Source organism: Canis lupus, chromosome 7 (genome assembly GCF_048164855.1).
Source record: "Canis lupus baileyi chromosome 7, mCanLup2.hap1, whole genome shotgun sequence".
Lineage (NCBI taxonomy): Eukaryota > Metazoa > Chordata > Mammalia > Carnivora > Canidae > Canis > Canis lupus.
The window spans coordinates 63,718,922-63,735,843 of NC_132844.1; the positions used below are offsets into that span (position 1 = coordinate 63,718,922).

At 44.2% G+C, this 16,922-nt stretch overlaps 1 protein-coding gene and 1 long non-coding RNA gene across 5 annotated transcripts in view; both read left to right on the top strand.

Annotated features, from left to right (window-relative positions):
- The window catches only part of LOC140636347 (uncharacterized), a 147,927-nt gene extending 137,067 nt beyond the window's left edge, over positions 1-10,860 (top strand). The window contains exon 3 of the long non-coding RNA XR_012033617.1: positions 10,552-10,860. This is a non-coding gene — a long non-coding RNA (uncharacterized lncRNA). The remainder of the gene's footprint in view (positions 1-10,551) is intronic.
- Positions 10,861-13,900: 3,040 nt separating this feature from the next.
- The window catches only part of MOCS1 (molybdenum cofactor synthesis 1), a 34,757-nt gene continuing 31,735 nt past the window's right edge, over positions 13,901-16,922 (top strand). For all 4 annotated transcript variants that reach the window (XM_072833143.1, XM_072833140.1, XM_072833141.1 and 1 more), the window contains exon 1: positions 13,901-14,116. In XM_072833143.1, coding sequence (XP_072689244.1) covers positions 13,994-14,116 — 123 coding nt within the window. In that variant the 5' untranslated portion in view covers positions 13,901-13,993. The remainder of the gene's footprint in view (positions 14,117-16,922) is intronic.

Consider the following 16,922-nt stretch of genomic DNA (forward strand, 5'->3'; position numbering starts at 1 on the left):
AAATTTTACCTCTACTTTCAAATCCCCCGTTTCACTCTAACCCCAGCAAATAAGCTTGCCTCCTGGTTCAAGGAGGAAACAGGCCAATAGCAGGAATGCCATCACCTGCAAGTGTTTGAATCTGAACCTATCTTACCCCTTTATTCTAGTCTTTCCCTCCACCTGTTCAGAAACTCAGCTTCTCCTGTATTCTTGCCTTCTTTCTTTCCACTTGTTCCTTCCACCTGCCTTTCATCCAGTTTATAGTGTTTCCCAATGTAAAAATAGTCATAACTTTTCTCAACCCCACCTCCTCGTGTCCCCATGTCCGCATCTCTCTTCTATCCTTCTCTACCAGATTTCTTGGGGGGAAAATGTACTACTACAACAACTTCAGTTGGGAGCATGCTCAGCTGGGACAGGGTTTCTACCTAGTAGGCATGTTTGCATATGAGAGAGAGGGAGAGAGAGAGAGAGAGAGAGAGAGAGGTGGCTCAACACAGAGGCCTGAGCAGGAGACATAGACTGGAGCCTCACTGGCCTTTGTTATAATGGGAAGCCACTGAAGTTGATGGGTCCTCCCAGAGAGTATGACAAGTAGGAACTGGAGGAGAATTAAGGTGGAGCTTTAAGGGACATGGGGAAGTGGGAGGAAGCATCTTTGAGAACATGGCAAATGCTCAGTGGTAAGAGGAAAGAAAAGAAAGATGCTCCAAGGAGGAAATTGTCAGTCAACTGCTACCAAGAACTCAAGTATGACAGGCTAGAATCATGGGACTTGGCAGTATCTAGAGTTTCAAAGTGGCTGGAACAGAAACCAGCTTTCTTTTCTTTTTTAGATTTTATGTATTTGGCAGAGAGATAGAGTCAGAGAGCACAAGCAGGAGAAATGGCAGAGGGAGATGGAGAAGCAGGCTCCCTGCTGAGGAGGGAGCCTGACACAGGCCTCAATCCCAGGACCCTGGAATTATGATCTAAGTCAAAGGCAGACACTTAACTGGCTTAGCCACCCGGGTGCTCCAGAGGCCAGCTTTCAGTCAGGAGAATAAATGAGAGGTAAATAAGAGGTAGAAAGAACAACTATGATTTTTTTTTCCCTTTCCGACTGTTGTAGTTCAGATTTTTCCAAGAACAGACTTCGGATGAGTACTTAGGCACAATTAGTATATTTGGGAGATGAACCCTGGAAGCACAAGTGAAGTGGGGCAAGGGAAGGGAGAAAAGACAGTAAAGGTGGAACTAATCAGCAAGGCTATGCACCAGGCCTCAGAGTGGTTCCCCTGGACATGTATCCATTGAAGCCCATGCCCTCTTAATTAGGAAAGCCTCTAATTAAGGAGGCATCTTCCCCACCAACACTTGCACCCTCACTCTTGTCAGGCAAGCTCTTTTAGCATCTGAGAAAACCCTCAGACTCCAGGTGGGAAGAATTCACTGTGCTGGACCTGAAAACTACATCTCCTATAAATGCTGAAGGGTCCAGGGAGTGTGGGGTAGGGCATCAGCCCATTGTCTGCCACACTACCCCACCCATGACTCCTTCACCAAGTCACATAGCTAAGATAATAAAAGGGGGCCTTTTGAAATGTAACTCAAAGCAGGCATGACAGGGTAGATAAAAAAATGCACTGTGCTAGCAGGAGATTAATCCTTGTGGAGGTAGGAGAGGTCTGACTGAGTTGTAGATAAAAAACATTTCCCAACCCCATGTTCTATTATTGAAATGGGGGGGGGGTCAGAATTAGGGACAGGAGAAAGAGAGATACAGATAGTATCACAACACTCTGTCCTTGGATCCTTTGTTGTAGAAGGGTAGGGAGGGATGTAGACAGCCCATTGTTAGATCATCTTACTACATTTTTCCTTTCTGACTGAGTTCTATATACTCTATATCAAAATAGCTAAGCCAGTGACTTGACCTTTCTTTTCTTGCATGTACCTGTACCGTCATTGTTCCTCAATAATTACTGATCATGCACCATGTGCTAGGAGCTGGGGAAACAATTTGCCTTAAAGGTGAGCAATGAACCTTACACCGCCAAGAAGTGGCTGGCTACCGGACTGTGACCATGCAGTCTAGAAGCAAGCATGGACACAAGATGACCTAGTAGGCACTGCCAGTCTCTTCCAGCCCTCTCAGTTTTTAAAAGGAGTTTGTTTATTTGACACAGAGAGCACAAGGAGGGGGAGCAGCAGGCAGAGGGAGAGGAAGAAGCAGACTCCCCACTGAGCAAGGAGCCTGATGAGGGCTTGATCCAGGACTCCGGGATCATGACTTGAGCCAAAGGCAGACGCTTAACTGTCTGAGCCACCCCGGTGCCCCCAGCCTTCTTGGTGTTATTCTTTCCTCAGCACTTCCTTTTTTTCTTCCCTTCTTGACCTTTGGAGAAAGGGTGGAGAGTGAAGAGGGAAAGAGGAAGAAGCAGGCTCCCTACAGGGAGCCCAATGTGGGACTCGATTCCAGGACCCCAGGATCATGTCCTGAGCTGAATGCAGACGCTCAACCACTGAGCCACAAAGGTGCCCTGTACCAGAAAAATTTTAAAACAGACCATACAGAGAGTCAATTTACTCTTTCAGGATAGTCACATAGAGAACTGAGGGACCAGCACCCAGATTCCACTCTTCTTCCCACTCTGATCTCCTACCAGAGTTTCTCATTAGACAAACCCAATCATAAGTCAGAGGGTGAGTGTTACCTATACCAGTTGGCCTTCTATGGCCCAGAGCAAGGTCGAGAAGCTAGAGACAGGGTCTGGTGGTGCAAATAGGAGATATCCCCCACGCAAAGCAAAAACTTTGATTTTCTTCTTAGGGTCAGTGTTGCATAGTATATGGACTGCCCCAGTCTACCAAACCTCAAGAGGAAAATAATGTCTTTGATCTTGACCGAGGGAGGAAACAGAGCTGTAGAACCCTATCGTCTTCCCTAAGGAGGGAACTAGAATTAGAAGGGTGAGTGTGTACTCTTCCCTCTGTTGAAACATTATAAGGATTATTATTCAGTTACCCTTGTCCCAGTTCTGTATTACCTCATATCCACAATTATTTATCTATAATTTCAAAATCCAAACTGCTTCTGGAAACAAAGTTTTTTCATACTTTGCCAGCAAAACAGGACCTACTGCCATGGACCATTTATAACTATTATTCCATTTATCTGGAATGCCTAATTTCTTGCAGAACAATTGTTTGATTATTAAAGACTTCCTTAGATCCTGTGTTATGTAACATATTCATATACTTTCATATACACATAAAGTGTATATAACTTAGAGTCTGTGACTTTTCAAAACCCTGAAACATTTCTGAATTCCAAAACCTATCTGGTCCCTAGGCCTTCAGATAAAAGATTCTGGATTTGTGTTCTCATTCATTTTAGCTCCATAATATTCTTTAAAAAAGAGTGAGGGAATGTTATTTTCTTCATTTATAATTAATAGACTTTCTTACTTGGACTTTGACTTGGATATGATATAAAGTTCTTCTAACTCAAAATTAGTTTATCTTCCTGCCCTTTTTGGATGTTCTATACAATTCTGAAAGACAACATAGAATATGGTACAGAATCCTAGGAGAACAGAGGTGAGAGAGCTAAGGGATGATCAGAGAATTTACTGAACAGACTACTGAACAGCAGCAAGGGCACTAATGAAGTTGGTGCTTAAGAGCACAGATTCTAGAGCCAGACTTCCTGAGTTCAATTTCCAGCTTTACCACTTACTAGCTACATTTTCTTGGGCTCATTACTTAATCTCTTTGTGCTTCATTGTATATTTTAAAATCCGATTTAATTGATTTTTCACAACCACCATCCTGTGAAATAGGTAAGACAGGCAAGTTTCCCTGTGACATATGAGGAAACCAGAAAATTTAAGTAATTTGCCCAAGGTCAGGCAGTGAACTTGCAGCAAGTGAGGACTGGCAGTCAGAGCTCCCCATTGCCAAGCTAGGGCTCTTTCCAGTTCCCCACCTGCCTTATTCACAGAGACTTGCCCTTCCCCGACTGCTCCAGGAGGGGAATATGTCACATGGTATTTCTTGGCCCAGCCAATTCTCAAGTAAGCAGGAAGAACTTCTGAGGTGTTTCCAGAAACGTTAGCCTTTCGATATTCTTTGTTTTACATCTCCACCCTGATGATGTAATAGTAATCACATAATCCAGACAACGCAACCTGATTTTGTTTGCAGAGGGATCAAGCCTGAAAAAAAAATGGATTTGATTGTCTTAGGGGAATTTGGGGCTATTTTCTAATTTAAAGGAGAAACCAAGAGTGAGTTGCTTTTCTTCCAAATGCATTGGCCTTAAAACAGTGAACTTCAACTCCACAGGTTTGAGTAAGATAAAGTCATGTGTAAAATCATCTTGTGCCTCCCTAGGCCTGGTGGGAAGGAAAGGAGTTACAGGGGTAGACATCTAGAGATGTCCTTTCTCTCATCCTGCTCTCTGCTGCCCTACTGTGCTTTCCATAGATGAAAACCGAATGGAAACCTGAGGGCAAGGGAAGCCATGGAACCAATCTTTGAAAGCAAAGCACAGGGCAGAGAGAGGCAGAAAAGGATCCCCTAGGTAAGACGGGGCAAAGGGGAATAAATAGCCTGGAATTCCACCAATCCAGATATCAAAGGGCATACCTTTCCTGCAGTGGAGGCAGGCGATACCTTTAAAGAGATAGTAAGTCATAGGAAGAATTTACACACTTACTAATCATCCATCGCAATGTAACAAGTTACCCATGTTTACATTTGGCTTAAAACAACAAATATCTATTATCTCACACAGTTTTGAGAGTCTGGAATCTGGCAATGGTCAGCTGAGTGGCTCTGACTTGGGTATCACACGAGATTGCAGTCATTTGAGGCTTCCCGTGGGATTGGAGTATCTGCCTTCAGGATGGCTCCCTCACAAGGCTGTTGTTTGGAGGCCTTATTTACTCATATCTATCAGTGGGAGGTTTTAACTCCTGGTCATGATGGCCTCTCCAAAGAGCTGCCCAGAACATGGCAACTGGCTTCTCCTAGAGGGAGTGAGTCAAGAAAGAAAGCAAGGAGGAAACCACATTGTCTTTGATGAACTACCATCACTTTTGCCATATTCCAATTGCTAGAATTCTAAGTTCAGCCCACAGTTAAGGGGTGGGTAGCTAGGCTCCATCTTTTAAAGTATGGAGTATTTAAGAATATATGGGCCTATTTAAAGCAATATTCACTTATAAGGAGGTTAGGAGGGGAAATAGTTCAGGGTGATTTCAGAATAGGCATGAAGGGCCAGTCTACCAAAGATCTGGGCAGATCTCAGAAAGCTCTCAATGCCCTCCTGGCCCTCCTTTTCCCTATACATCAAGGGTCTCAGGGCTCAGTACCCATACATTCTGGGCAATCCCTCTGCCTTCTCAATCTTTCCAGTTAGTTGTTATACCTCCTCCATTCTTCTTTATTGCTCTTGACTACCCATTCTTAGAAAATAAACTAACTTGAGGTATTCACAGCTTATAATAGACCCACAAATCCCTTGCAGGGGTTACCTAATGCTAATAAACACTCCCTGGAGGCTTAATAAACCCAAAGGAATCAATCTCTAATCTATTTCATGTGAGGAAAGAATGGTTTCAGTGACCTTAAGACTGACTTACTATTAACTAGTAAGATACTCCTTATTTACTACTATTAACTTACTATTAACTAGTAAGATACTCCTTACTCCCAAACAATACTATAACAAGTATAGCACTTGCTGACACATTACATTATATGACCTAATTGTCCCAACAAAAATGAAGATAAGTTTATGACTCCTAAGTGACATGGAGAGAGAAAGTGACCAAATGGTAGATGTTAAACATGAAGCATGGGGTTGAGTTGATTTTTAATGTGGGGCTGCTGCATTGAACCTGATCTGTTAGGACCCCTGAAGCCATCATCCCACCACTATCCCCTTAGCAAAACAGCCTACTCCAGGAGCCTAGGGAAATAAGGGAGTTGGCATGAGTTTATTTCACTTTCAGTGGTTTGGGGAGGATAATGTAAACACAGAGCAATCATAAAGCACTGCTAGGATGCCTTTGGGTTTGCAAGAGATGAGGGAATATATATTAAGGCAGCAACTCTCAAACATTTTGCCAGGAGCTACCTATACTCTTAAAAAGTATCAAAGACCCCAAAGAATTTTTGCTTTAGTGTGTTATATCTATTTAATATCTATTTGGTACATCAATTTATATTTACCATATTAGAAATTAAAACAACAAAATTAAAAATTTGACTCATTTAAAAATAACAAAATCAGTAAATTAAATTGTATGTTAGCATAACACTTTTACTAAAATAACTGTTTTCAAAAAGTTAAGGAGAAAAGTGGCCTTGTGTTACATTAGATTTCTTTAGTGATGGGCTTAGTAATAGGCAGCTGGATTCACCTACCCACTTTTGCATTTGATTTGATGTGAAATTACAATCAGATAGGCAGTAGAAAATTCCTCTTTACAGTCATTGGAGCATGAGTGGAAAAGGCAGATAATATCTTAGCAGTATTATGAAAATAGTTGGCCTCAAAAACCCATACTTTGAGAACCACTGAATTAAAAAGGTATTACAGATTCTCCTCCTAATTTTGTTAATACCAGACTCTAAACAAGACAGTGCTAGATTCAGCGCTTCAAAGCTCTGGGATACATACGGCTGACTTGTGCAGACTTGTAAGGACATCATAGCCATTTTCAGTATGCAATGGAAGTAACCGGGATGAATAAAAGGAAAAGTTGTCATGGGAATGGAAAAGCTGGATGATATATTAGAGCACGAGGGAATTTTCTTCCTTGTAAGATTTTTACTGTTCTGCCAATACACACTTCTCTGTGGGAGGGCTAAACTTCTTTTCCCTTTGAAATTAGATATGGCCACATGACTTGCTTGAAGCAGAGCATTGTGTGGCATTTCCAGGAAAAAGGCCTAAGAGTAGTTTGCTCTTTATCACATTCTTTCCCTCTTGGCAATCACCAGTGTTCTATGTAAATATTAGCTGCCCCATCAGCCTGGAACCAAGGGTGAGGACAATGCTTATGAGAAAATCTCCAGCTAACCCTTGCTGGATGTGTAGCACAAATGAGAAATATTTGTGGTTCTCAGCCATGGAGATGTTGGGGTTGTTAAAACCACACAATCTATCCATTCTGACTGATACAGCCATTTCACTTGAAAGCCAAGTCAAAGATATGGACTACACCATTTAATGCTCATTTATTGGGAATTTTCTGTGCATTAAACACATGCAAGGTACTATGATTATAGATGGTTTGAATTTGAGAGCATCAGCTCTCAAGGGATTGATAGTGCTGAAGGCATATAAATAAATAAATGATGTCACTCTGTTATAATTCTCACTGTTAACAAAGGTGAATCTAGGGTACTGTGGAAGGGAGAAATCCTTGAATCCAGTATCAGTCATGGAACCAGCAAGAAACACACAACATACTTAGCTGGATAATGTATGTATGTATGTGTGTACATATATTTATGAGACAGAGAGAGAGAGAGAGAGAGAGAATCTAAAGCAGACTCCATGCTGAGTGCAGAGCCTGACTTGGGGCTGAATCCCACAATGGTGAGATCATGACCTGAGCTAAAACCAAGAGTCGGTCTCTTAACCAACTGAGCCACCCAGGCATCCTCTTAGCTAGAGTTTTTGAAGGGATATTTACTAAAGAGAACATTCTTTAGATGTAGCCAACGGGGATGTTGAGTATCCATGACCACCAACAAGAAAGCCAACCCTCTTCCCACCAAGCCTGAAGGAACGAGGGTTAGAAATAGTGTTACTGGGGGCCTGGTAAGAGCTGGACTCATGGCAGACGAGCTATATAACACCAGCTAAAACCACAGCAAAACAGGCAGGGAGATGGGGAAATAAATACTCTGATCTCTCTCCTTCTACTTTCCAATATCCTGCTGTACCTCCTACTGACCAGATCCATTTAGAAACCAGAGACAAGGGTGCCTGAGTGATGCTATCAAAGCAATAGTAGAGGACAGTCTCCTAGTAGTCAGAGAAGGGTAGGGAGGGTCAGGGAATGGGTCTGGAAAGGCAAATGGAGAATATCCTGAGAAGACCCCCACAAAAAAAATTATATAAATCATTGAAACAGTATTTTCTCAAATATTTCAATTTCATTGATTAATTAAAGTATCTAGGGATGCCTGAGTGGCTCAGTGGTTAAGCACCTGCTTTGGCTCAGGGCATGATCCTGGAGTTTCGGGATCGAGTCCCACATCGGGGCTCCCTGCATGGAGCCTGCTTCTCCCTTTGCCTATTTCTCTCTCTCTCTCTCTTTCTCTCTGTCTTTCATGAATAAATAAATAAAATCTTTTTTAAAAATTAAAGTGTCTAAATTTGCAAAGAATGTCCATAGATAGTGATAGGATAGGGGAGGGATTGGAATGAGTATAGAGGGCTGGATACTCAAAGCTCCTATTTACTACAAAGAAGTGGGGTATGTGGTCAGAAATCCTTTGTGAATTTTTTAAAATAAAAATTTAATTTTTCTGTGAACCTAAAACTGCTCTTAAATAGGAAGTAACAGATTTTCCATATACTCCCTTCCTCCACACAGGCACAGCCTTCTCCACTGTCAACATCCCCCATTTGTTAAAACTTATGAACCCACACTGAAACAAAATCACCCAAAGTCTATAGTTAACAACAGGGTTCATGCTCGGTGTTGTACATCCTATGGATTTTACCAAATGTATAATGACAAATATCCATCATTATAACACCATACAGAGTAGTTTAATTGACCTAAACATCTTCCACACTCTGCCTTTTCATCCCCCTGGCACATTGATGTCTTTACTATCTCCATAATTCTGTCTTTTCCAGAAAGTCACATAGTTGGAATCACATAGTATGTAGCCTTTTCAGATTGGCTTCTTTCCCTTGATAATTCCCATTCAAGTGTCTTCCATGTCTTTTTCATAGCTCAGTAGCTCATTTCTTTTTAGTGCTGAATAATATTCCACTCTCTGGATGTACTACAGTTTATTTATCCCTTCATCTCCTGAAGGACATCTTGGTTGCTTACAAGTTTTGTCCTGGATCTCTTTGTGGGGAGCTAGGGGATACAAGAGGGATGGGGAAGAGAATAGGAATGGGCGGGGAGATAGGAAAGAAGTATCTTCCAGCCAGGCAGAGAGCAGATCACTAGAGGTAAGTTGTAAGGTGGATGTTGCATCTTATTTTTCAAACATAGTCTTAAAAGTCATGCAGCATCACTTATGCCATATTCTATTGGTTATAAGACAATTATAAACACACCCAGATGTAAGTGGAGAATTAATTCTACTTCCTGATGGGGGAAGCAAGGTTCTAGAACAACACTGAACAACACAGTGGCTGCTAGCCACACATGACTGCTTACATTTAAATTAATTAAAACTAAAAGTAGAAATTCAGTTCATCATTCACACTAGCCATATTTCAAGTGCTCAATAGCCACATGAGAACTTAAAGTGTTTCCTTCATTACAGAAGATTCTATTGGACAGCACTGCTCTAGAAGAACAAGTGAAATGGGAGATATTATAGCTATCTTTCAAAGCTACAATCTGCTACTAGCACTTAGACAACCAAATTGTATTTGGGAAGACAGACTAAAATGACACAATGACTGACATACTGTTCTACAGAAGGATTGGCAATAACTTCTGCTGTTTACCTTGAAGCAGAGTGAACTTGTGTTAAGTCTCTCAAATGAAAGAGAGGCTAGATGCATAGTCCCAGGAGCTAAAAATTGGTCCAATAGGATGATATCTTAGAAGGGTGATTTCCAGATGTGTATTCTCTATCTTTCTAGTGTCATGGGTTTCTTTAAGCATGCGATAAAAGTCCCCTCTTCCCAGAAAAATATGCATATATACAATATGATACATTCAAGTTCTGAGTTCCCTTCCAAATCTGTCCATGGACTCTCCAGATCAGAGCCATATTCTAGGCTGTGAGCTCCTGGAGGTATTTTCTTAACCATAATCATGAGTAGTGTGCATGGCCTGGATAACATTCATCATAGTGTATTGACAGAAAGAGGCACATTTCTGCTCAATACAAGTAAGAATTTTAGTAGGCAAAGAGGCATTTAAGGGAAATAGGCAAGTCAGGAAATTAGAAAGTTTCCCAGCACTATAAGTGTTCACGTAGATTGCCAATAATATAGAGATTTCAGTGTACAACCAAAACTGAATAGGCTGTGAGGTCTTGCACAATACTGGCATTCCAAGGGTCTGATAAAAGTGACAAAAATCAAATGGAAGAACAGTCACCTACCGTTTGGAGGAAGAGGGGAGAATCTAGAAAGGTTTCATGCAACTGGTGGCATTTCAGATGGGCCCAAAGAGTAGGGATACTGGGTAAGACCACAAGATCATCTTTAGGGGCTCATTTAAGATATTTAATACCCCTTAATTTAATTACCTCTAGTGATCTGGTTTCTGGCCAACTGGTAAATAGTTCTCTCCCTATCCTATCCTACTAACCTTGTCTCTCCACTTGTTTTTTGTCTCCCGCCTCCCCTGCCCTAAGAAGAATCCACAGTGAAGCATTCATATCATATGGATTATCCAGGTGGTTTCTACATGCAATGACAAATATCCTTATAAGAAGGAGGCAGAGAGAGATTGAAAACAGAAGAGAAACAAGCCATGAGATGCTATGCAGCTGGTTTTGCAGGTAAAGAAAGGGACCATGAGCCAAGGAATTCAGCTCCAGATGCTGGAAAAGATAAAGGTAACAGATTTTCCCCTAGAGTCTCCAGAGGGAGTGAGTCTGACATCTAGAACTGTAAGAGAATAAACTTTGCTCTAAACCACCAACTACATGCTAATTTGTTATAGCAGTCAGAAGAAAGTAATGCAGCTGGGACAGAGCTGATTCAGAACCAACAGAGACTCAGAATCTCTGCTTCCTCCAAAAATTTTTAAGCTTTATTATTTATTATTTATTTATTTGAGAGGGAGAGAGAGAGATGAGCAGGGAGAGGAGCAAAAGGAGAGGGAAACGCAGACTCCCTGCTAAGCAGGGAGCCCAACTCTGGGCTCAGTTCTAGGACCTTGAGATCATGACCTGAGCCAAAGGCAGACACGTAACTGACTGAACCACCCAGGCACCCCTGCTTCCTCCAAATTCTAAAGACTTTCTCCTGGATCAAGTTCATTATGTCAGATGTTCATTATGTCTCTTCCCTGAAATTGAGGCTGCTCCTGGAAGCCCTTCAGGCATCTTTTTTACTCCCACACTCGGTTCCCTTGACAAATCCACACATCAAATTTAGCAGTGGACAGAGCTTGAACAATACTCAGTGGGCCTCAGGCCCTTTGCAAATATACTTCTGTGAGATCTCTCCTACCAGTTTCAAATATACACAGACACACCCTTACTCCTGTGATGTATTGTCTGAACTCTGAATAACATAAGAAACTCACCTTGAGTCTGAGGCTAGAATTATCCCAACTTATTTATTTATTATCCCAGGCTGGCTGCATTTGTGCATATCAGTGACAGTTATGCTTTCCTCCCCATTAAACTGCCAATTCTTCAAGACTAGGAGACCAAGACCCTCATTTTCTAATATATATTTGGCAGCTAGAGTGTTCCAATCAATGTGTGATTCTTGCAATTCCACCGCCATGGGGTTTTGGATACAATAGATGGTTAGTTTGAGCATCATAATTCTTAGTCCCATAAGTTCATTGTTGAGTGTGTTACCATCCAAAATCTTAGAGGACTATAGCTCTTTGTTTTTTCAGGGGGAGCGATTGCCCCCTCCCACACACACATTCCTGATACACACCGAATCTTGACTTTAAGAGTGAGATTATCCTAGATTTAGACCCAAGTTTTGCTACTGATCAACTGTATGCCTTTGGGAAAGTTAACCTCTCTGACTCCATTTCCTCAGTTGCAAAATTCACATTCTACTAGTTGTAAGATTATTGTAAGTATTGAATGTTGCCTGGCATGGTGCCTGGCATGTAGGAAGTTACAAAAATGATATCCACTTACTCTATGATTTCTTCCCATATACTCCTTTTTAAATATATATATGTATATATTTATTGGAGTTCAATTTGCCAACATATAGTATAACACCCAGTGCTCATCCCGTCAAGTGCCCCCCTCAGTGCCCGTCACCCAGTCACCCCATCCGCCACCCACCTCCCCTTCTACTACCCCTTGTTCATTTCCCAGAGTTAGGAGTCTCTCATGTTCATCACCCTCACTGATATTTCCCACTCATTTTTTCTCCTTGCCCCTATAATCCCTTTTACTATTTTTTATATTCCCTGTATGAGTAAAACCATATAATGATTGTCCTTCTCCAATTGACTGACTTCACTCAGCATAATACCCTCCAGTTCCATCCATGGTGGGTATTCGTTTTTCTAATGGCTGGGTAATACTTGTATATATAGACCACATCTTCTTTTTTTAAGATTTTATTTATTTATTCATGAGAGACACAGGGAGGGAGAGGCAGAGACACAGGCAGAGGGAGAAGCAGGCTCCATGCAGGGAGCCGGATGTGGAACTCGATCCCAGGACTCCAGGATCATGTCCTGAGCTGAAGGCAGACAGACACTTAACCGCTGAGCCACCCAGGCGTCCCTATATATACATCTTCTATATCCATTCATCTTTTGATGTACACTGAGGCTCCTTCCACAGTTTGGCTATTGTGGACATTGCTGCTATAAACATTGGGGTGCAGGTGTCCTGCTGTTTCGCTGCATCTGTATCTTTGGGGCAAATCTCCAGCAGTGCAATTGCTGGGTCCTAGGGCAGGTCTATTTTTAACTCTTTGAGGAACCTCCACTCAGTTTTCCACAGTGGCTGCATCAGTTCACATTTCCACCAACAGTGCAAGAAGGTTCCCCTTTCTCCACATCCTCTCCAACATTTGTTTTGTTTCCTGTCTTGTTAATTTTCCCCATTCTCACTGGTGTGAGGTGGTATCTCATTGTGGTTTTGATTTGTATTTCCCTGATGGCAAGTGATGCAGAGCATTTTCTCATGTGCTTATTGGCCATGTGTATGTTGCCTTTGGTGAAATTTCTGTTCATGTCTTTTGCCCATTTCATGATTGGATTGTTTGCTTCTTGGCTGTTGGGTTTATAGATCTTGGATACTAGCCCTTTATCTGGTATGTCATTTGCAAATATCTTCTCCCATTCTGTAGGTGGTCTTTTAGTTTTGTTGACTGTTTCTTTTGCTGTGCAGAAACTTTTAATCTTGATTAAGTCCCAACAGTTCATTTTTCCTTTTTAAAACAGGGAGGGTAAGTGTGTTAATGTTTTTTGGGGGGCACAATTGAAGAAGTGTATCTTTAAAGAGGGAGCTCACCAGCCTTCAACCAGGACCTAGACTACCTCAAAGGGAGTGAGAGATGCCATAAATGTGCAAGCCCAGATTTTGTTTTTGCATAAAATATTGATATCTTGTTCACCATGAATTTTTTAATTCTGTATTGATTCCAACTTTTATTTATTTGTTTTTGATTCCAACTTTTAAAAACACTACTTTAGGTATTATTTATCTTGATAACCTACGTTTTTGGCACCCCTTTCCATTTTGTGCCCAAGGCAAAGAAGGCTTCGCTCATTTGGCCCCAGTCCTGCCCTGCCTACAGCACTTTGCGCTAGTCACACCACGATCTAGGTCCTGGATGAGCGCGCAGACAGAAAAGCCTGTAGAAAAGACTTGGGAGCTGCGGGTGACTGCGCGGGGTGGGGGGACTTGCGAAGCCCTGGAAGGCACACACGGGCCAGGCGAGCAGCAGGAGTGGACTACAACTCCCAGAAGGCCACGCGGCGCGGCGCCCTCCCCGGATTGGCTGCGCGGGCCCCGCCCCCGCCCCGCCCCGCCCCGCCCCGCCCCGCCCCCGCCGCGAGGACCCGGGGCGGCGAGCCCAGGGCTAGTGCGCTCCCGAAGCCCGGCAGCCGGCTGGAACCTGGCCCGGCCAGCAGGCTTCATGGCGGCGAGGCCGGTGTCCCGGATGCTGCAGCGGGTGCTGAGGTCCAGCGTCCGGAGGTGCAGCTCGGGCGCTCCAGTGACGCAGCACCGCCCGGGGGAGCCCTCCCGAACTGCTGCGGAGGTGAGCCCGCCCACATCCATCCACACCTTCCCGGGAAGGAGCGGCCCGGCCGGCTGTCCCTCACGCCTGGAAGCACCCAGGCCGGGCCGCCGCGCCGCTTCGGGGAGGGACCCCTCCGCCCTTCCCCTGTGGGTCGGGAGAGCAGTGGAGGGATGCTCCCCAAGCTGCCCGGTCTCACCTGGTACCCCAAGCGGCGGGCGCTCCCTGGGGTGCTGCACAACCAGCCACCTCCCTGCCCAGCCCCATGCAACGCCTTCCACGTCTGGGTGACCGCCAGGGACAGGGCAGCAGGCAGGGAGGACTCTGGTCCAGAGTTGACTGTGCCCTTCTCAGCCCCGTCTCACTCACCCTGTGTTTTGAACAGTCACCTCCCTCCCCCTCGCTCCAGTGGACGTGGTCTGTGTGTGATCAGGTGTTCTTGTGACATCCTGGTCAAAAATGTCACCTTGGTGCCACCGGTAGGCAGTGGTCACGTCTGTAGTTATAGGGCTCTGTGACTTCTTCACTGACTTTTAGTTTCATCTTCCTGTCCCTTAGGAGGGCTCAGCCTCATTCCCCAGAAGAAGGGAGCAGGAGCTCCTTTCAGGCTAGGAATCCTATTGTTCCTTAAGGCTTGGGATAGGCCCCATCAGTCCTTGACAGCACTGGCAGAGTGATTCATATCATCACAAGTTTTAAGTTTGGTGTTCTTTTGCCCATGTGGTCAGGGAATAACTTTGGGAGAAGTGTTTCTTTTTCATTTGGTGAAACCTCTTTTCTAGACTCATCTGGTCATTTCCCCACCTCCCCACCCCCCATTTCTTAGCACAAAGCTTCATGCCCTGGGAATCATCGGATCATGCCCTCCCTCCGCCCTCCAACACCACCGCCACTATTGCTCAATGGCAGGGAGGGCCTTAGCCTAACTTGCTTTGCCCGTGTCTGATCCCCTCTGGAATCTTCAGATAATCAGGCCTTATTGCTGGGAAGTTTTTCAGTATCCTTGAACTCCAAACTTCACTGGGGGGAACAATAAGACAGCAAAGATTGCCGAGAGAGCTTTAAAGAATTCAGGAGAAGGGGAATTCCTTCTTCCTGCTGTCCCTAATTTCCTTTGTGCCTTTCAGGAGAGGGCCTGGGCTAAGTGACTTCATACTTGGTCTCTTTATAGTCCTCACTGGAAACCCCATGAGGTCAGGAATTTGTATTTTTAGGTGAGGGGGCTCAACCCAAGTGAACTTCCCTGGAGGATAGGTTGAGCAGCTTCTACAGAGCTGAAAAGAAGGGAGCAGAAACTCAGTCAGACTCTAGCACCTGTACTCCTGCTTTGTCCTTGTGGGGAGAGTAGGGTGAGAGGCTGTCCCACACTTTCCTTTACCCCGTATAGAGGGGTGTAATGAGCAGGTAAGAACACAGACTCTGGAGCAAAATGTGAGCTTTGGAAGCCCAGCTCTGGAAGCCCCTACCTTTTAGTAGGTATGTGAACTTCAGCATGTCCCTATGCCTCCTAGTGCCTCAGTCTTCTCATCTGTAAAATGGGAGTAAGTATCTACTTCATGGGGTGGTTATAGAGATTAAAAGAGTTAGTATATGCTTAAGATATGTACTTAGAACAAAGGCTGACAGCACATGTAAGTGCTGCATTAGGTACATGTTTGTTGTAATTGTTGTCAGCCTTGCCACCATTGGCACATGCGGTGTCCCTTTAGTCCCCATGCACTGGACACTCAGGGTAGCCATTCTGTCAACTATTTGGTCATAGTCTTTCTATGCTGGACATTCCCCACTAGGGTTATCCTCAGCAGGCATGTTTCCTGCCCCTCAAGTGCTGAGTGCTCCCTTACCTTTCTAGACATTTCTGCATGGTGCTTAACATGGTGCTCTGCAGGGAGTGGAGTCAGCAGATATTTCTGGTTGTTTGAAAGTCAACTAGTGAGGGGGGCACATGGAATAGAATATTAGACAGGGAGCCCCAGGTTTTCACCCTCACTCTGTCTCCAATTTCACCTGGCTCCTGGGCTGTCACTCCTCTTCTCTTCATGTCTTTAAAACTAGAGGGTTGGGCCAGCCCATCTTTACACTACGAGTCGGAGTGGAAGGCACAGAATGTCTTTAAGAAAACCTCCAAGGCGAGGCAAGTCAGGAGATCTATATGGTCAGCCTATTCACAGAACTTTCCAGTTGGCAAGAGTAGGAGTAGGGCATGGGGAATCCTGTCCCCGCTTCCCTTCCTGCAGGCACTTTTTTCTACACCTTGGGGGGTGCTTAGAGAGACTGAGGGAAAAGCCACTAAGTGTTACCTGTTTGTGTGCCAGGATGTGGGTGTGAGATGTGCAAGTGTGGAATAGGAGCTGGTGGTGAGGACGGTGGAAAGTGGGCCTTGGACTTGGTCTGTGTAGCTTCTACAGGTATAAGGGGAGGTGGGTAGGGGAGACACATCTACCTGCTATCCAGATTGGGGGTGGCCCACACAACCTCTGCAGGGCATACTGTAGCTCAGCATGACACCTGTCTTCTTCCCAGGCTCCACGCAGGCTTTGTTGGGACCACAGGGGCTAGCCTCCAGTCCTAGGCCTGCTGCCTTGGGGCAGGGCAGGGGCAAGGGATCTCCCTAGGCAGGGAGAGGGTGACTTTTTGCAGGGCAAAGCCACCTGGTGTTCAGAGGGTCAAAATGAATAACTATTGGCAAGGGGGTGTTATGCAGGAAGGAAGTGGGTGTAAGAGAAGGTAGGAGGGGACAGCAGGTCCCAGCCTAGGGTAATGATGCACAAAGGAAAAGAGGAACTTTCAGGGGGTTATCTTGAGTTCCAATCTTTCCTTCAAAATC